This window comes from Strongyloides ratti, assembly GCF_001040885.1.
Source record: "Strongyloides ratti genome assembly S_ratti_ED321, chromosome : 2".
Taxonomy (NCBI): Eukaryota; Metazoa; Nematoda; class Chromadorea; order Rhabditida; family Strongyloididae; genus Strongyloides; species Strongyloides ratti.
This window is the reverse complement of record NC_037308.1, coordinates 16556081-16577526: the sequence shown is the minus strand read 5'-3', so window position 1 is coordinate 16577526 and position 21446 is coordinate 16556081. Positions and strand designations below refer to the sequence as shown.

The following is a 21446-nucleotide window of genomic DNA, read 5'->3' as shown; positions in this document are numbered from 1 at the left end:
CTTTTATAATATAAAATTTTTATTACATATTTTATAAAAATAAATTTATTCATTTCACTAAATCATATTATTATAAAATATTTATTAAACCAATATTTAACTTTTTTAAGAATCATCTAGAAAACACATTATTTTTTTGTATTCAAATGTATTGACATATTCAATGTTCGGTATTATTATATTTAAACGTTTTTATTAAATTGTTTAAAAAATCTAATTTTTTAATAATATTTTAAATATATTTCATTTTTCATTTCAATTAATATTTTTTCATTAAATAAAAATTTAAAATCTTTATTAATAAAATAATTTATTCTTAAAAGTCATCTAAAATTTAAATTTCTTTTTAACTTTTTTTTTAAAATAGTTTGAAGAAATAAAAATAAAACTTATTTTTTATTAATAAAAAATAATTATGCATATATATGGTTGATTTAAAAAAAAAATTTAACAAATAGATATAAAAAATTATTTAGGTCTTATGTACTTGCCAGCTGTAAACATATTTTTTTTAATATCATAAATTTTAAAAAATGGCTATTTAAATAATTAATTTTTTATAACGATAAAAATGATACTTTTGGATTGTTTTTTTCTTATAATTTATTGATAACTTGAAATAATATATTTTTTAAATATTTCAATATTTTCTTTTTAACAAAAATTTATAATATTTTTTCAAATAATTTAATTGAAATATTATATATAATGCATGAAATAATATTTTTATGTTTCACTACTTTTTAATGTAGTTAATATTTAACTAATACATTCATTTTAAAAATTTTATTATTTTATTGTTTTTTAATTTAGTTGTAATTTTAATTACTAATAAATTTTATAATATATAATTGTTTGTATGTTATCATTAACTGATTATGTAAATAAAGAAAATTCAAATTATATTATTGTACAATTATTTTTTAAGATCAAAATTGTGTTTTTTATTTTTCCACATAATCGTTTCCCAGTAACTATTTTGTCATTTAAATATTTTCTTTCAAAGGTAAAATCTGATAAACAATCTATTCCAAATTTAATTTTTACATGGTCTTTTTTTATGAATTTTAATACCATTAATTATTAATCTAATTTATTGCTCGTTTTTTTTATGATTAGTAAGTTTTTTAACACTTCTTTAATTTAATATTTGTGAATTTGTATTGTTAACTAAAATTAATTTACTACATATTTTGCATGATTATATTATTTTCTTACATTGTTCATCAACAATTCTTTTAGCAAATCTACATTTGAAACTATTTTTAAAATCTTAATATTCTCTATTTAAACATTTTTTTTTAAACTTTTTAAAGTTTATTTTTTAATATTTTTTTTTATAATTTTTTATTCAACTTTATTATTTAACTTTTTTTTTTTTTTGTATTGTGATACAAAACTTTATATTTTTTTAAAATACAAAAAAATATTTAAACATAATAATATAAAAGTTTTAAAATAAATTTACAAAAGTAAGAATGCTTGTTTTATTATATTTAAAAACTGTAACTAAATTTGATTAAAATTATTATTGTGTTTTTAATCTCACAAACAAGCATTCATTTACAAAATTATATTATTTTGATTTAATTTAATGATGTTGTAGTTGTTTCAATTGATAATAATGTTGTTTTTACCTTAAAATTTACCGTTATCAATTTTTTTATAATTTTGCTAATTTCAATACAAGTAGAAGGAATAGCATCAACATGTTTTGATGTTTTACTTAAATCTAATTTTCCATTAAAATCAAGAGATTTTGTATTATTAGGAGTATATTTTTCCCAATATAATGAGGGATTACCGGTACTTGTAAAATTTCCTATTGTCCACATAACATTATCAGAGTAAGATTTTTCTTTTTCTAATATTTTTTCATCATATTTCTCAGGATGTCTAAATGGAATACCAAATATATCAATTAAATCATCTCCATGCATTGCTCCTGTCCATTTTGGCCATACATTTATTGGTGATCTTTTTGTGTATGTGTAAAAATATACATTTTTTGAAGATGAATTGGAGTATTTTGTAGCAAAAGCAGATAAATCACAATTAAATATAAAATCAGATAGAATTCTTATTGATTTTTCAGTATATGTCAAATAAGAAAGTTTATCGTAAATGTTATATAATTCATGTATTTCATTTTTTCCAAAAAGTAATAATTTACCTCCAAGATTTACCAAATTTTCAAAATTAGTTTTATTCATAATACAACCATTTTCAAAATCTGAAATAGATTTTAATGGATAAAAATGGCAATTAAAGATAGTATTGTTAGTAAAACCAGTTGCCATAAAAAATGTTGCTTCATCTTTAGTTTTTCCAAATATAAGATCAACATCTTTATTATAACTTTCTTTTATTATCTTATCATTTATACATCCTTTAAAAAAAACGTCATCACAGTTAATAGGTATGAATGAAAATGGTATTGGTGGTTGAGTTGGTTGTTTAGCTTTACTTGCAGCAATCAACAATTCATTAACACTTTTACTTTGTAAACATTCCAATATTTTATTATCATCACCATTACATCCTAACTGTGTTGAAACATTTCTTGTATTTGCTTCTGCCAATTTAGGAGATATTGTACTCATAAAATGTGTTATCGTTCCTGAACTCATAATTCCTCTAATAAAGTATGGTTTACTAGCTTCAGAAAATAAATGTGCTGCAACAGATGAAGCACCAGAACTTGTCCCGAATATTGTTACTTTATTTTTGTCTCCACCAAATGGTTCAATTGCCATATTTATCCATTTCAACATCATTTGTTGATCCAATAATCCCATGTTTCCTGAAATTTTTGATCCATTACCTAAATAAGCAAAACCAAAAAAACCCAATCTAAAATTTGGTGTAACAACTATTGATTTTGTTTTTAAAGCTAGAACAGAACCATTAAATTTATCTACAGAAGCTGTTCTCAATGTCCAACTACCACCATGGAAAAATACTAAGACAGGTAAATTTTTACCTTTTGGAACCCACATATTAAATTGAAGACATTCTTCATTTGTAGCATTTTTTGGATTTGATGCATCATATCCACTAAAATTCATAAATCTAACAATTTGTGGACAAGCATTTGCTAATGTAATTGCATTATAAGTACCATTCCATGAGGGTTTTTTTAATTCAACTGGTTTTTTAAATCGATAATTATTTTTTGGAGGATAAGCATATGGAACTCCTAGATATTCTGTTATTTTTTCTCCTAATACATTCTTTCAAAAATTATTTAAAAAATATATTATCAACTTACAATTTCAGTTCCACTTATATTACCATAAGGTGTTTCTACTTTATCAATAATTTTACATAAACTTTGTGGTAAAATATATAAAATGATAATTAAAAAAAACATATTTTTAAAATAACTTTATTAAAAAAATATTTTTAATATTTTTAACTTTTTTTTTATCTTTTTTATAAGAATATTTTATTTGTTTTTAGATGTCCTTTAAAAGCTAGATACATAAATTATTTTTTCAAAATACTTTATATGTGAATTAAATATTTTAATAATATCAAGTGATTTTTTCAAAATATTTAAAATAAATAAAAATTTTATAAAACTATGAAAATATGTTTAATATTCATTAACATATTTAATTAAATTTTTGCAAAAATATATATTTATAACTATATTATATTATCTAAAAATTATTAATTATTTCTAAAAAATTGTTTTTATATCTTATAAAATTTTTAATTAATTTTTTTATAAAATTACAGAAAATTTAACATTCCCTTGAACTAAATAATTTACAACGAACATTTAAGAAAAAAGTCAATAGTTTGCATTAACAGATGAGATAAACTGATAATAATGTAAATATACAACTATTACCTTAATTGTAATTTGAAATAACTTGAAAACTTTAAAATTAATTATGAATATAATTTTTTGGTTAATTATTAAATTTTATATTAATAAAAGTGAAAAAATTATATTTTAATTATTAGATAAAAATATTAATAAACTTCATATTTCATTAAATTTTTTCCATCATTACCAGATATTGCAAAATATTATTTTTATTAGATTTTGTTTAAACGTACTTAGTTTCATAATAATTATTATCTGATATTCAGAATCTTGAAAAAATTTTATATTTTAAAAAAAACTGGTAAATTAAAGTTTATTTCAATAATTTTTGATAAGTGAAAAAATGATATTATATTTTTTTCAATAATTGATGCAAGTTAATTAAATAAATTTACAGCAAAAATTTAGATTTACCAGCAAATAAGTATATAAGCATAAATAATCATTATTTGTGTCATTACATAAATTAAAAGATAATTTTAATTTCTCTATAAATATTTTTATAAGATTATTTTTAATCTCAAAATTTGTTTTATTTTAAAAAATATCAATAAATCACAATTTTATCCAAATAAAACTTTTCAAAATGTGAAATACTTTATTATTTGTTGGATAATATTTCAAATGCATTCCTTTATCAAAAATTCATATAATAGTGATTTTTTTCATATCAATTAAAATTTTTATAAAAAAATGGAAGAATTTTATTGCCGATAATTGTTTTTATATACCAGTATTTTAAACCTAAGCTTTATAAATATTCAAAAATATTGAACAATTTTGTAGTTAAACCTATTATAAATTTTTCAAAAAAGTTTATCATATAATTAAGATAATAACTAGTTACTTCAGTTTTTTTTGCTAACTAACCCTATTTAAAAGTATTATTAGCTTATTTTATAATAAAAAATAAATAATTAATTATATTATTATTTGACATTTAAAAAAAAAATTATTCTAAAAGTTTAAATACTAGTATTTTACTTTTTAATTAAAACAATAAATATCATAAGTAATTTTAATTAAGCAATAAGCTTTACTGGTAGTTTTTATATATTTTTCATTTAATTGTTAAATCAAAACAAAAGTTACTTTTCTTTGATATAAAGTATTAAAGTTAAATTTTCAACATAATCTGGAAAAACAAATGAATATTTTTAAAATGGTTTAGTATAATTTTTTTATATAATATTAAACTTAGAAATTTATTAAAAAATTATGAAACTTTGATTAAAAAAATGCAAAATTATAAATTTTACAACATTCATAATATTACATTTTTTTAAGCATTATTAAATTTAATACATTTTGTATTAACGTAAAATTAAATATTAGATTTTTGACTAAAAAAAGTTTTATAAAAAAAAATAATGACTAATAGTAAATGCAAAAGTATAATTTCTTGATCTTAATAATAAAATAATAAATGAATGTCATGTTTTATTTTTAAATAATTGAAAATTTTGTTTTTAAAAAAAAATGATTTTAATATAAAAAGTTATAAGATGATGTATTTCAATTGTTAAAAAAAGATTTTTTTTTGAAAATAACATTTGTTATAAGTCATTCAAATAATTTCGTCGATCTTTGACAATACTAAGTACAAATAATTTTAATATTTTAGAAAAAAAAATTGTAATGTCATGAAAATCTATTATAAAAGATTTTTGTAAAATTTTCTTATACAAAATTTGTCAAATGAAGTATACTTTTATATTTTTTTTATTTATTATTATTATTTTTATTAAAGTTCAAGGTAACTATATGATTGGAGGTTGGAAACCTTTAGATTTAAATTCAAAAGAAGTTCAAAATCTTGGTATGAAAATTGTAGAAAAGTATAACTCTGAATCAGATGAAGATGTAAAATTTAACAAAGTATCAAATGCACTTCAGCAAATTTCATCAAAAACAAATTACAGGTTGATAATTCAAACAACTTTAATAGAAGATAATGGAAAAACGGGAAAAATAAAATATCTTGATGCAGGTATTTTCCAACAACCAGGATCAAATATTGAAGAAATAGATATTAAAGTTTTAAAACCATTTGAATTATAAAATTTACCATTTTTTAACAGAAATTTTTAATTTTTTCTGTTAAATATTTTAACAATACTTCTTCATATTTGTGCATTATTTTTTAAATAAAAATTTAATTATATTTTTTTTCACTTTTTCATAATATATTAAATTTGTTTTTAAATATAATATTTAGTTAACAATATTTTTTATGTCCTTCTTTTTATCATTATAATAGTTGTATTTATAATGATTAAAAAAAAAAAACTAAAATAAATCAAATTGAAAACTGTTTCAATGAAATAAAAAATTATGAAAGATATTTAATTTAATAGATCAATTTATAGTTGAAAAATAAACAAAAATTAAAGAATAAAATAAAATATTTAATTGTAAGTTAAATGTTTTATTACCACTACAAAAATAATAAATATCAATCATCTTTTACTCTTTAAATTACAAAAGACTATATTATATTGATTTACAATACTATAATTATTTGTTAAAAGATGTAAATATTTGTATCTTGGATAATTAAAAAAAAACATTTTATTTTTATTTAAATAAATAAGTTTAATACAATATTATTAAGTTATGGATAACATTTTTGCACTTCCAAGTTATTTGTCTTATTTTAACTATATTTTAAAGTATTGAAAATGATATTGAGTAAATATTTTTAAATTATAATAATCTTGAGATATTTATACTTTAATTTTTTTTATATATTATAATTAAAAATTATAATAAAAAAACAAACAGGTTTATAATGTTTTTTATAAATTATATTACTGCTAACTTTAACATTATACCTATGTTTATATTTATAAATGATTAGATAATAAATGTTTCTCTTTTTTTTTTAAATTTATTTTATTTAAAAGAAGTAATTTTATTTTATTGTCTTCTTAAATAACATAGATTAATACACTTATAATATAAAATATTTAATAGAAAAGAAAATATTTTTATATTTTATAGGAATGACATTGATGTTTAACATATTTTTTAAATTATTATAAAGATATTTATATAAGTTAATAAAAGTATATCTTTACATCTAGTTATACTTAAGAAATGTATCTTTAAAAGATTAAAATACAATGTAAATAAAAAATTTTAAACTACTTATATAACAAAATAATTATTGTAAATAATTACTATTTATTTTAAAGATTTATTAAAGACTAACTTAATACATATTGTCAAAAGAACATATATACAAATTTATTAAATTATACAAAAACATTAAAATGAGATAATATATACTTCTATTTTATATACAGATTTGAACTAAAAACTATAAAAAAATAATTAAACATGCAATTGAAGTCTATTTTTTTTTTACTACATACTAACATCAAAGATACCATGCATCCCTTTTGGATCTCTTTTCATAACATCAGCTGCAACTTTACAAACATCAAAAACATTAAAAATTTTAGATGTTAAAACTATTTCTCTTTTCATATCACGATATTTAACTGTTGCTGCTAATAAATTGATAATTTCTGCTAATCTATGTGCGTAATTATCAATCTTTTTGGCAAATGAATAATATGAATGAATTTCATTATTTAATGCACGAATTAATTTTTTTCCTAATTCTTTAGTTTCTGTTCCTATTTGTTCAATACCTTGAATTGACCATAATGCATAACCTATTAAAAATGAAAATTCAATTTCATCTATATTTAATTCTTTCATAGGAAGATACATTGAACTAACTAAAAATTTATTTGCTGGTAAAAAAAGATTATAAAAGTCTTCTTTATCTTTAGTTGATAATTCTTTATCATCGAGGTAAGCAAAATCATCACTAGAAGCTTGACAATTATTAAATAATATCACAATATCTGGATTTTGTGCACCATAAAGTTTAATTGATGTGTAAACACGCTCTATAGAATGAATAATAGACCATACATTTTTAAATATTATTGCTTTATCAGATGGAGGTAATGAACAGTATTGTGGTGATATTGCTAATGCTTTAGAAAATTCATTACAACAAGTTTCTGTAAAAAATGCATATTTACGAAAGGTAAATTTTCTCGTTATTTCTACTTTATCTATTGATAAATCTTTATTTATATTACTTAAATAGCATCCAATTCCATATGATAAGTATTGTAATGGTGTATAATATAGTGATGTTGATTTTGATATTGCATTTACAAAAATATTATTTGATGATGATGATGACATTGTTGTTGCAGCTGTATCATCTGATACATTAGAAGAGAAGCTTACTTCTGAAAAATAAAAATATGATGTTACAATATTTATATTTTAAAAAAATTTATAAACCTTGTTTAATAGTAGTAGATGGTATCGAATTAACACTTAAAGGACTTTTCATTGAACTTGAATTTTCCTCACCATCTGAACTATCACTAAAATGTTTTTCCTGATTTTTCCATTTCATACCAACTCTTTTACATTTTTCAAATCTACAATAACGGCAAACATTTTTTATGCTATAATGTACTTCACAATTTTTTGAATTCCTACGACATCGATATTTTCTTTCACCTTGTTGGCTACGCCTCCAAAATGCAGAACAAGCCTTAAAAAAAATTAATTTATTCCCAATTAAAAAATGTTTATTTTTTTAAAGTAATAAATAATTTTAATTTATTTAGCTTAAAAACTTAATAAATATTTTAGAAAGTATAATATATGATAAAAATATATAATCAAAACATTGAAATGAAATTAATTTTTAAAGATAGAAATTTAAATATTTAATAGTCAAGTTTTATAATTATAAATTTTTTTTTTAAATAAATTAATTGTTGCAATAGGAATAAAAAATTTATTTACATAAAAAAGTTAATTTTTTTATTTATACAAAAAAAAAGAAATTTAAAAAGAATTATAAATGTTTTTAATATAAAATACGTAATATTATATAATATAAATATATATAACACTTAATTTTTGATGTATTATTACCAGTGATTGATAATAATTGACAAGATAATAATATCATTCTTTATTATATATGTTTTTGTAATAAATTTTATAAATAATCATTCTTAGATATTAGTTATATATTACTTTAAAATAATAAAGTAATCTGTTTTATATAAAAAAATAACAAAGTGCAAATATGACAAGGAAGTGAATTATATTTATTATTATCAAACTATTATATAGTAATATTAATTAAACTTACACGACATGAATTTATCTGAAAATGGAATCCAGTAGTGGGTGTTGAGCAAACCAAACAGACATCAGCATTTTTTGTTACCGACATTATTTATTATTATTTTTTTTATTTCATTTAGTGCTAAAAAAATTGGATGATTTGTATAAATATTCAAATCATTCAAGTAAGTATACATAAATAGTAACGATAATATATTGATTTTGCGAAAAGTTTTGTCTTCTTATCATAAAACTACAAATATTGTATATCTTTGGTAATATATATTTAAATACATATTATTCTCATATTTATATGTTGATCCAAATGTACTATTGATAGGAATGATTTTAATGCAAAAATTTATATATCTTATACTTGGCGCAAGAATACAATCATATAGTATTATAATAAACATTTTAAAGAGTACAATATGTATTAATATTTTTTTTTATTTGATATAAACTGACAAACTTATATTACAAAAGAAGTTAAATTGTTTTTTTTTAATAAATAAAAGAAAAATAATAAAATAAAACAATTAAAATTTGAAAAAAAAAATTAAAAAAATAAAGTTTTTTTTTTTTAAAAAAATTTAATGTTTCTATTAAAAAAATTATATAATGTAACATAAATTAAGAAATTATACTTATAATTTTTTTTTATAATTTTTTTGTTTTTTCTATAATATTTATATAATATTATTTTACTTTTTCATAAATAATAAATGTTGACAATAAATATTATGCAAATAACATTTAATGAGATATATATAAAAAATTTATCTAGAAATTATATTTAAATGATAATGAATAAAATTATCTATAAATAATTATACATATGTATTAATATATATATATATTAGTGTTTATGATATAAACATAATACATAATACATAAAATTGACCAAGACATATTAAGCGTCTGTGTAGTTTGTTATCATAGTAACAAGTTCATTTTTATTCACAATAATTATCTAGTAACATTATATGTACTAATGAAATTCACATGGACATTTAATTTGTATGAATGCTTACCAATGTGTAATATATTAGTATTCTAAATCTTTAAAAATACATAAAAAAAATTTTTCATAAATTAATTAATATTTTTTTTTATATAAATTTCAAAAATTAAAATATAATAGAAAAAAAAAACTATTTGATAATGGTGATTTTAATATAAAAAATATTTATAAAATTATATTCATCTACAATATTGTTTAATAACTGATAAACGTGTGTAAATTTTAACTAATATTATAAATAACTAATTATATTATAGTTTTATATATGAATAAGATTGTGTATTTTAAAACTTATCATTAAAGAATAAGCATTAAGAAAGGAAGGATAATAAAAAGAGTAGTTATTTTTTTTCGGAAGAAGTGTTAATGTAAATATTATTAAAAAAAAAGATATATTGAAAAAAATTTTCTTTTTAAATGAACAAAAAACTAAAAATGTTGATCTTTTGATTAATTTTTTTCGTCCTTTGATTGTATGTCAAATATGATAAAACTTTAATTTTAGTAATTGTGATATCAAATATATAATTAAACATTAAATTTAAAATCTTCATGTTTTGTAATTAAATTAATTATAAAATATTACAATTTTATTAAAAAAAAATTTTAATTCACATACATAATATTTCAACTGATTTTTTTTATATAAAATTTAAAATTCGAAAGTTATAAATAAAATTTTTTAAAAAGAATAATATATTAAATATTTATAAAAATATAAAAGAAATAAACATTATATATAAAATATATTCTACAAAATTAATATTATCAATAATATTAACAGAATAGATAGTAGATTAAACTTTTTATAAACATTAATACGTTGTTTCCTTTAAAAAAATTATAAATGATATCATTCACATAAAAATTGTCTTTTTTTTTTGTTGGTTTAAATAAAAATAATTTTTTTTATGATTTTATTTCTTTTTTTAAATTTATCAATAATATATCTTATCAACTTTTTAAATAAATAATATATATTTTTTATTGAGAATAATAAAAAATTTTAAAAGTTAGAAAATTTTTTTTTCAATTTATTACATTTAAAAAAATTATAAATTTCTATAATTTATGTTCTACTTTGTTTGAAACATTTAATTAATTTTAATGTTTATACATATTTAATATTTAAAAGTTGTTTAACCCTTACATAATCACAATAATTATATTAAAAGTTAGTTACTTTTAATAAATAATATTACATAATGTTATTGAAATATTTCCAAGTTTTTATCCTATTATGTTAACATTACATAATCTTTAAGTTTATTAAAAATAATATTTTTTGATAAAACAACATATATCAAATGCTTTTCCTTTACACTTTTAATAAATAATCTTTTAAATATATATTTATTTTTTTATAAATATATTTTTGATATTTATATATGTATTATAGTTTCAATTAATTGTTCACTATATATATTTTTTTTTATATTTTAATACATTTAATGAAACTATTTTTATATATAATATTATATATCTTTTTTCATTCATAAATTATAAATTAAACTACATACTATGAAAATATATCTTAATTTAAAAACATACATTTCTGAGAAAAATTAAAGTTTTATGAAAAATTATAATTAATTTTGTTATAATGTTTTAATAAAAAATTAATAAGTACAATTTTCTCAAAACATTTTTACAGATTAAAAATATATATTAAAAATAGTAATAAAATGATTAAAAAAAATTATTTTTAATATATAAAAATATTATATTTCATATGAAATTATAAATAACAGGATATAAAATAATGGGAATATAGTGCAGTTTTAGTATGAATAATTTTAGTTTGCGTGAAAATTATTTTTTTTTAAACTTATTCTTAACATATGTGTAAATAAAGTTTTAAAGTAAAATAAAGTATTTTTGCAATAAAAAATATAAAAAAATATAAAGATACCGTTCTTATAGTATTTTTGTAAGAATACTAACATTATTTAGTTAATATATTATAATATAATAGATAATTTATAAAAATATTATTCATCATTATTTATTATATAATGGATAAATACGTATTGTATCATATAATCAAGAATAAGTAAAAAGATAATATCTTATTTCTAAGTACACTATTTAAATTTAATAATAAAAATAGAACTTTATAAATATCATCTAAAAATAGTTTTATCTTGTTTATAAACATTGAAAAATTTTCTACAAACAAATATCTTGTTCAATTTTTAATTAAAAAACTTTATTTTTTTTTAATATCATTAAAGTTTCTTTCATAGAATATAATAAAAATCAAATTTTAACAATAAACAGTTTGACTATTATAATTTTAAATGAAAAATAAAATGTATGTCAAACATTTTTTATTAAAGAAAAAAAAAATGAATAATTGTAAGGAAGAATTTTATCTACTTATTTAATTTTTTGAAATACATTAATATACTAATGATGATCAAAGATTGTTTAATCTCTTTTTCAAAAATCATTTTGCATTCTTAAAATAAGGTATATATAATTTAATGGGTTAGTTTATAAAATTAAAAAAAAAAAATATATATATATATATATACTAAAATAAAAAGTACAGGACTTTTAAAAGGTAAAAAAATTTTAATACTTTATTAAGTATAATAATTTTAATAAATGATAGAATTATATATATTTATATATTATGTTTCATTACGTATAAAAATTTTCTTAAGATTATATTATTACTATACTTCAATGTCAAAAAGCAATTGGATCATAAATGAAATGTTATAAATATTTATATTAAGTAATACTTCTTAAATATTCTAAATTTATTTCAGAAATAGTGGGTTTTCATTTGGTAAAATAATCTTTAATCCATACTGACCTTTTTAACAATAATATTAGAAATATAGTTTTTAGAATTTTGATTACTTACGTATAAAGGTGTTACTTTTTAAGTAGAATTTTATTATTTACATCAATTTTTTTTTATAATAAAATTAATAAAACTTATTTATTTATTAATTTTATTGTTTAATTATAGTTATAAAATGATGTTATATATTAATGTAAATACATTATATATTATATAGAAATTAAAAAAATAAAAATATATTACAATTTTAACATTTATTATTAATAATATGCTTATTTTTTTTGTTAAATTTTATACATAAAATATTATACTTAAATCTTATTATTTATTGACAAAGTTTAAGTAACTTTATGTATCATAAATTGATATATTTAATGACTTCCTTTTTGTATTGTTATGATAGAAAATAAGTAAATTTTTTAAGGTAAATTCTTAAAAAACATAGATACTATATAAATTCAATCTATAACATTCATAATATAATGAAAATTTTATTTTTTCTTAAAAAAAAAAATAATTTTATTTATATTTTTAAATATATATACACTTATATATATATAAATATAAATTTTTTAAAATTATAAATATTAAGAGTAATTTTACTTTTAATTAATAAAAAAAAAACTAGCACAAGTTAGGATGTACTACAAATTTTAATAAAATTTTAAAACAACATTATATAAAAAATATTTAAAAAGTATAAATACTAATGACAAAAATTTAATATAGTAATCATTTAAATCAAATAAAACATAAAAGTCCCTTTTAAAAATGTTATTTTATAAAAACTATAGTTAACTATAATATAACCTTCTTTTGCGTTTAATTATTGAATCTTTTTTTTTTATGAAAGTTCAAATCTATGGTAAAAATTATTAATAAAAAATATGGCTTAATTTATTAAATAAATCTTGAAAATATATAATTATAAATAGCATCAATAAAATGTCTATAAAGCTTAAATTTTATAATGGCATAAAAAAAATAATTATATATAATTATAAACTGATAAAACTTTTAGTTTTTTTTTTAACCAGAAGTTACATTGAAACTAATTAAAAATATAATTCTTGCAAAAATATAAATTATATTTTTATGACTAAGATGTTAAGTAAGGTATGTAATTTTATATTATTAATCAATTACTTATTTAATATTTAATTAAAGTAATATATTGATATTAAAGTTTATCTCTACTTTATATCCTATAATTTTAAATAATTTTTAATTTATTATTGTAATTTAATTTTTCAAGTCACTTTATATGCAAATTTTAAAACTGTTTAATAATAATTAAAAATTAATATTTATCAATTAAAGATAAAAATTTCTTTTAATTATAGCAAATAATACTATAAAGAATAATTTTTTTAAGTAATATTTCTTTATTGAGAGATAGTTAATTTTAGTTTTAAAAAGATACTTGTAAATAATTTTTAAATTTATTTCTTTTTTTTACATTAGTTCATAAATTTGATTAAAAAAAAATTAGTAAAATTAAAAAATAGATAACAAAAAATAATTTATATAAAATTTTTTATTATTTTATTTTATAGAATAATTGGATAAGAGAACTGATTTACTTACTACTAATAATAATTTAATCATAAAAATGTCTACAATTTTAACTACAAAGTAATTATTAATTTTAATTCAGCACTACTTATTTATGAAACAAAAAATTTATTGATAGAAACAAAAGATAAAAATTTTGTAAAACAAATATTAATAGTTATTGTTTTTGTAACATTTTGGTATCTTTTTCTATTCAAAAGTCTCTAACTTTTGTTATATCAAAAGATATTTACTATTAATGAAATAACATATTAAACTTCTACAAATAATAATATAATGTTTAAGATTTATAAAAAAAATACTGTGACAAATTAAAAAGTAATTTTATCAAAATTGTTTAGTATTTATTTCTTTGATATTTTCTGAAGCATTCTTTTATATGATAATTTTTTTAAAAAATTATGAAAAAGTTTATTATCATGTTTTTTTTTTGTATAAAATGAGGTTGACATTAATAACAGTTGTTTTATTTTTTAATATTATCAAAAAAGAAATTCCATTTAACAATAGTTGAATTGGATAATAAAATTTTATGCATTGCTAAAAATTATATATCATCATTTTTAAATGATAATCAAATTATAAATTTATGCTAATCTATTTAATAAACTTTTATACAACAAAATAAATCAAAAAGGTGTTTTAAATATTTTTATAAAAAAATTAACTGATAATTAATATAATACAATAATGAATTTTTGTTTATATTTTTAAATAAATAAAACCATTTTTAAGATAAAACTTCAATTATAATATATCTAATTATCTTGTTAACAAATGTGAAGTTACTAAACTTTAAAAAATACACATATCAAATATAATTAAATTTTTTATTTATTAATCAATATAAATAACAAAGATAAACATTTATATATTAAAATGTATGTTGGATTTTAGTTTATCTTTACTTATCCAAAATACAAAATTAGGGAATTGAAAAAATAAGTTTGATAAGAATTTTTATGGTTGTATAAATGAATAATTCAATGACTATAATTTTTGTTAACTTACCTGGTATTCAAGATATATTTTGTGAAGTGAAAAAAGTTTCTACGGAAAGAGAATAAAATGTTATATACCTAACAATAAATAAATTTTTTTTAAATGAAAAATAACATTAATTAATATATATAAAAGTTTCTTAAGAAAAATAAACTAATTTTAATTTTATTTATATTTAAAAGAAATTTTTTCAGTCATAGTAGAATATTTTAGTTTCATTTCTATTACTTTTTTAAAAATTAATCATTCATTTAGTTGTTTTTTTATTTATCCTCATCACTTACAGTAGTAGCATCACTATCTTCACCTTTATTTTTTAAATTGTTTTCTGGTAAAGACTTTTTCAATAAATTTATCTTTTCATTTTCATTAAAAAAATTGTCATTTAATTGAATACGATACCTATAATAAATTAGAGGAATTATTCCATAAAGTATCAATATCTCAATTAATATAAAAAATGAATTTGTAAAATTTAATCCATTTGTTAAACCTTTTCTTATATATTTTCCTGAATCTAAATTTGAAGCAGCTTCTAATAATGATATAAAAGTTTTTATTGAACATATAACTAAACTTCCATATATCAAAAATTTTGTATTTTTTTTTAATTTTCCATTTATAATTATTATTATAATTTCAAATATCATTAAACTTAATGTTCCTCCTAGTGGTCTGGAAATTTCCATAATTTTTATTGATAATGGAAGTTGGGCAAATGATATTTTTGTCATATCAGGACATGCTGTTGTTGCACATTCACCATTTTCTTAATATAATTAATAATTATTTTAAATATGTTATTATATCACTTACTGATTTGAATAAGAATAAAAACATTTATTATCTTAATAATAATAAAAACTGCAATAAAAGCACATAAACAGACATATAAAAGTTTATCTTCAAAATCTTTTGGTATTGTTGAAAGAAAAAATAGAATAGTTTTCTTAGATTTAACCATTTAAAAAAACTGATATAAATTTTTTTTAATATATTAATATAACCATAATTTAAATAATAAGAATTTACATTTTTTTAGATCTTTGTAATTTATAATAATTTTGTTATTTAAATTTTAATATAATTAGTTTATTATTATGTTATTAATATTTTATTAAAAAGTAATATTTATTATATTTTTTACTAAAAATTTAGACAAAATAAATAAGTAAACATATTTTTTTTATTGTCAAAGTTTTGAACATTTTTTTATAGGTAATAAAATTATAATGATTTAATTTTAATTAATTTTTTTTATCTAAAAAATTGTATTTTTTTATTTTAAAAATTGAAACATATTTTATGATTAAAAAAAATTAATTTAAAATTTTTTTATACAATATTTTTAATTATTCCAAGATTTTGCAAACATTTCAAAATATGCTTTCTGATCATAATTAGTGGGAATTTTTTTTCCATCCTCATTAAAAAGTTTAATATTTCCTGTTACTGTATTAGGTTTTAAATTAGATTGATTATCAGAATTAAGTTGATTTGCTTCATTTTCTTTATTATTGCCATTTATAATTTCTATCTTATTATCATTAATTTTTTTAAATTTAAAATATAAATGTATTAAAAAAATATTATATGAGACAAATAAAATTGTGTCATTTAAAAGTAACAAGTCATCTCTATTAATTATTGCTAATTTACCATATAAAATTATTATGTTAAATATAACATTTATAACAATAAAACAAAAAATTAATGGTAACATTAATTTTATCAAACGAATATTTTCATTTATCTAAATTTTAATAATTTATTTTTAATAACTAATTTACCTGATATTTTTCTGATAAATTTTTATTTTTATCATTAACCAATTTTTTCATCTTCATATTTAAATATAGTAATAATATAGATAATAAAAGAGTAAATGTATCAAAGAGTATACAAAAAGAAAAATAATAAAATTCAAATGAACCCCAAGCATTTATAAAAAAATGTAAACTACAACCATAAAAATATGGTAAAAAAAATATTCCAATTGCAATTAGGTAACTTTTTTTTGTTTCATATGATTTCCTCATTTTTGTAGCAATTAATCTTTCAACAACAAAAATCCATATTCCTATTCTTAGTATTCCTGGAGAATAAAAAGCAAGAAAATATACTATATTACATAAGGTTAAAATAGTTAAAGATGTATGTATTTCTTCTGGATAATAATTAAATAACAAAAAAATATCATTAATTGTTGTAAAAAATGAATGTATTAAAATAGAAGTTAATATTACAAAAAATGTAGTTCTATAATTTAAATGCCATCCTTTCATTCTGTAAGTTTTGATCATTGAAATAATAATTAAAATAAAAAAAGGAATTATTGAAATTAAATTTGTTATTACAGATATTTTTAATCCATTGCGAAACATTTTTTTCTAAAAAAAATATAAAATAAAAATTAAAAAAATTTTAACTATTTTTTTATTAAATAAAATTTTAGTTGTTTTTTGAAATAAAAAATTTATTATTTAACTTCCATTTAAATGTCAATACATATAATAAAGACATTATTTGTATGTCTACAAAATGATGGAAAACAACTTTTTTTTTTATAAATTTATAAAAGATTTAATTAATCAAATTTTTTCTTTTGTAAATTTAAAGTAATAATCAAATACTATAAAATTTATTAATAAAAGTTTAAATGTATAATTTTTAATCATAAAATTTATATTAAAAAAAATTGATACGGATTTTATTTTTCTTAAAAATATTTTTGATAAATTTTAAAGCATACAAGAATAAAAAAAATTGAGAAAGTTTATCAGACAATTTATTAATTTTAAATAAAATCATTTTTTTTATTAAATATTTTAAAGTAAAAAAATACGAAATCAAATGTGTATGAATCAAATGCTTACTACTAATTACTGTCTCTTAGTCAGAAAAATAAATTTAGAAAATATTGTATTATTTTAATCTTTTAATAATTAATTTTTTTTTAATTTGATTACATAATAATAATTATTGTTTCTAGTAAATTTTACTAATTTTCTAATAAATAAAATTGATTTTATATTAAAGATATGTGTTCAAATAATTAAATAAAGTTATAATTAATACTTATAAAGATTTATTGTTACTACAATATAAAAACGCTTAGAAATCTCAGATAAAAATGTCGTCGTTTTTAAGGTAATTTAAATTTAATAAAAAAAAATTATTACAAATAGAAAAAAAAGCTAAAATAATAAAAAAAAATATTACGATTAAAAGTAAAAGTTAATAATCAAAAGTGATTTATGAGTTAAAAAGTTAAGACAATCTGTTTGTGTTACATAGAAAAAAATTAATATTTTATTGTTGTTGTAATTTTTAACATATTTTAATTTAATACTTTATGATTAGTAATTTATTATATTATTTAAAAAAAAAGTAAAAAAAACAATTATTTTCTTTAAATATATTATATTTTTAATAAAAAAACTTCAATATTAATTTTAATATTTTCATATGATTTATATTTATTTTAGTTTTCTTCATCACACGTTGAAGATAAAATATTTCATGACAATGAATTTTTTAAAAGGTCAAAGTATGACTTTTGATCATAATTCATATTTAAAATTTTTCCATCTGTTCCTTTGAGTTCAATTTTATTATCATCTATTTTTCTATTTAAATATACACTTGAAATAGCATTATTGTCACATACTTTATTATCATTTTTTTTAACTTTTAATTTTTTAATAATATAATAAAGTAAAGACGACCTGTACTTTATAATAATTTGAATAAAACAAAGTGTGTATATTATAAATAATAGTGAACTATTATAAGCAATAACGTCACTACTATCTATATTATTTTGAATTATGATATTCAGAATTAAATTAAAAATCAGATTTATACTAATATATGATATCATTACTGGTAATAGCAATTTTATCAAACGAACATTCTCATTAAGCTAAAAATGTAACAAAATTAAATTTTTTAAATTTTAAATTTTACCTGAAATTTTTCAGACAATCCAATATTTTTTTCAAATTTTTTTTTTCTCATTTTGATGTTTAGATACCATAAAAGTATTGATATTATAATTGTAAAAACATCTAATAATATACAAAATTGAAAGTAATATTTTTTAAAATAATAACTTATATTACTAATGTTTTTCATATTCAAACCATATATAAAAGGTAAAATAAATAAAATAAAAGCAACAAAAATATTATTCATTTTTTCATATTTTTTTCTTAAAAGTGTGGCACAAATTCTTTCAATAACAAATAACTGAAAACTAATTCTAGTAACAGAGAATCCATTTAAGAAAAGAAAATAAAATATAGTATATAATATATATATTAATTCATTACTGTCAAAATTATTTTTTGAATTTGTTGACAGATATAAAATATAATAAACCAATGTTGCAGTAGAAGTAATTAAAATTGAAAATAATAATGATAGTAATATTGTTCTGTAATATAAATGCCATCCTTTTTTTTGAATAATCAAAGCAAAAACAAAAGGAATAAGAACTACTAGTGGAACAATTGATACAATATTTATGATAGAAGGAATAATTGATGGATAATAAAAAACATTTACATTTGTAGACATTATTTTGAAACTATTTTATTTATAAAAGATATTATTATAGAAAATTATTCTTTTTATAAATTTAAATAATTTTTTTTTATGTGAAAAAAAAACTGAAAAATTAAGAATAATAAATATTGATATAAAAAATGTATTATTATTAAGATTGTAATTACTTAAAATTTTGTTTAACAAATAATCACATGTTTCTTTTTATTTATTTAAATTTATAATTTAAAAAAAATTAATTTTTATTTAATAAACTTATATATAAACTTTTTAATAATATAGAAAAAAATGTTTTAAAAAATTACAAATATATATTTTTTTGAAAAATAATACTTTGTTAAAAAGATATATATTTTAAATGATAAATATTGTCTTTTTAAAAATTATCATATTACATTATTTGAATATTTATTAAATTTAAAAAAAAGTTTTTAGAAATAATACGATGAGAAGTTTACAATGCATTATTTATATACAAACTTTTTTTTTAATAATGACAAAAATAAAGTCTATTATTTTAGTGCAATATAAAACTTTAATAGATACCTTTGTTTTTTAGAAAATTTCTAAAAATAATAATAATAATAATAATTTTACTAAATTTGATAGTTATTTTTTTTATAATTTTATAATAACAACAATATATTTTTTATATTTTTTTTAAATGTTATCACATCCTTAAAAATTAATCTCTAATGCATCCGCAATACGTAAATAATGACCTTTTTAAATTATATTTTTTTTATAGAATTTAAAAGTTTTGTTTTATCAAAAACAATTTTAAAAAAATTTTTTGATCTTAAAGTTTTTTAATCATTTATTTTTTTTTTATATTATAAAGTGTGTTTTGTACTTTAATAAAAAAAATATATTTACTGTAAAATTTACGTGTTTGTGTAAAATATAAAATTTTTTTGAGATTTCAATAATTTATTTAAATTTTTTAAAAAAAATTTTTCTTAATGCACTATTATAATATTAAGTAATAAAAAAAGGAAGTTTATCAAAAAAAAACATTTCTTTTCAATGTATTATTATATTAAATGTGAAATTTAATATATTATATATAACAAATTGATTCTCTTAACTTTTTAAAAAAGTGGTTTTTAATTAAATTAATAAAATTAATTTTTTATGAATAGTTATTATTAATAAAAATTAAATGATAAAATTTTTAAAAATAGACTGTTACATAGCATATTAAAAATATTTTGCAAATCGATTTTATTTTAAGAATTATTTATTAAAAACTACTTAAAAATAAAGAAATTACTTAATCAATTTTTAATATTTTATTTTTTTATAAAAATTTTAGTAAACAAAAATAATTTGTTTATTTTAAATTAATTAATCTCTTTATTTTCTATTATTTTTTACTTTAGTGCTACAATTTAATTGTATATAATTTTGAATGAAAATTAATACTTAATATTTGGTTATCAAGA

At 16.3% G+C, this 21446-nt stretch overlaps 5 protein-coding genes across 5 annotated transcripts; 1 reads left to right on the top strand and 4 right to left on the bottom strand.

Annotated features, from left to right (window-relative positions):
* Positions 1–1586: 1586 nt before the first annotated feature.
* On the bottom strand, positions 1587–3373 carry SRAE_2000523600 (Acetylcholinesterase; the record flags this gene model as incomplete). Its single annotated transcript, XM_024644226.1, has 2 exons — positions 1587–3233; positions 3272–3373. The coding sequence occupies 2 exons, from the start codon at positions 3371–3373 to the stop codon at positions 1587–1589; spliced, it is 1749 nt and encodes a 582-aa protein (XP_024509808.1).
* A 2229-nt stretch (positions 3374–5602) lies between these two features.
* On the top strand, positions 5603–5899 carry SRAE_2000523500 (Proteinase inhibitor I25, cystatin domain-containing protein; the record flags this gene model as incomplete). Its single annotated transcript, XM_024644225.1, has 1 exon — positions 5603–5899. The coding sequence occupies one exon, from the start codon at positions 5603–5605 to the stop codon at positions 5897–5899; it is 297 nt and encodes a 98-aa protein (XP_024509807.1).
* Positions 5900–7131: 1232 nt separating this feature from the next.
* On the bottom strand, positions 7132–9125 carry SRAE_2000523400 (Nuclear hormone receptor, ligand-binding, core domain and Zinc finger, nuclear hormone receptor-type domain and Nuclear hormone receptor, ligand-binding domain and Zinc finger, NHR/GATA-type domain-containing protein; the record flags this gene model as incomplete). Its single annotated transcript, XM_024644224.1, has 4 exons — positions 7132–7160; positions 7216–8115; positions 8171–8429; positions 9042–9125. The coding sequence occupies 4 exons, from the start codon at positions 9123–9125 to the stop codon at positions 7132–7134; spliced, it is 1272 nt and encodes a 423-aa protein (XP_024509806.1).
* A 6570-nt stretch (positions 9126–15695) lies between these two features.
* On the bottom strand, positions 15696–16396 carry SRAE_2000523300 (Hypothetical protein; the record flags this gene model as incomplete). Its single annotated transcript, XM_024644223.1, has 2 exons — positions 15696–16201; positions 16249–16396. 2 exons carry the CDS (start codon positions 16394–16396, stop codon positions 15696–15698), a joined length of 654 nt encoding a protein of 217 aa, XP_024509805.1.
* A 384-nt stretch (positions 16397–16780) lies between these two features.
* Positions 16781–17279, bottom strand: SRAE_2000523200 (7TM GPCR, serpentine receptor class e (Sre) family-containing protein; the record flags this gene model as incomplete). Its single annotated transcript, XM_024644222.1, has 2 exons — positions 16781–17185; positions 17223–17279. The coding sequence occupies 2 exons, from the start codon at positions 17277–17279 to the stop codon at positions 16781–16783; spliced, it is 462 nt and encodes a 153-aa protein (XP_024509804.1).
* Positions 17280–21446: the final 4167 nt, after the last annotated feature.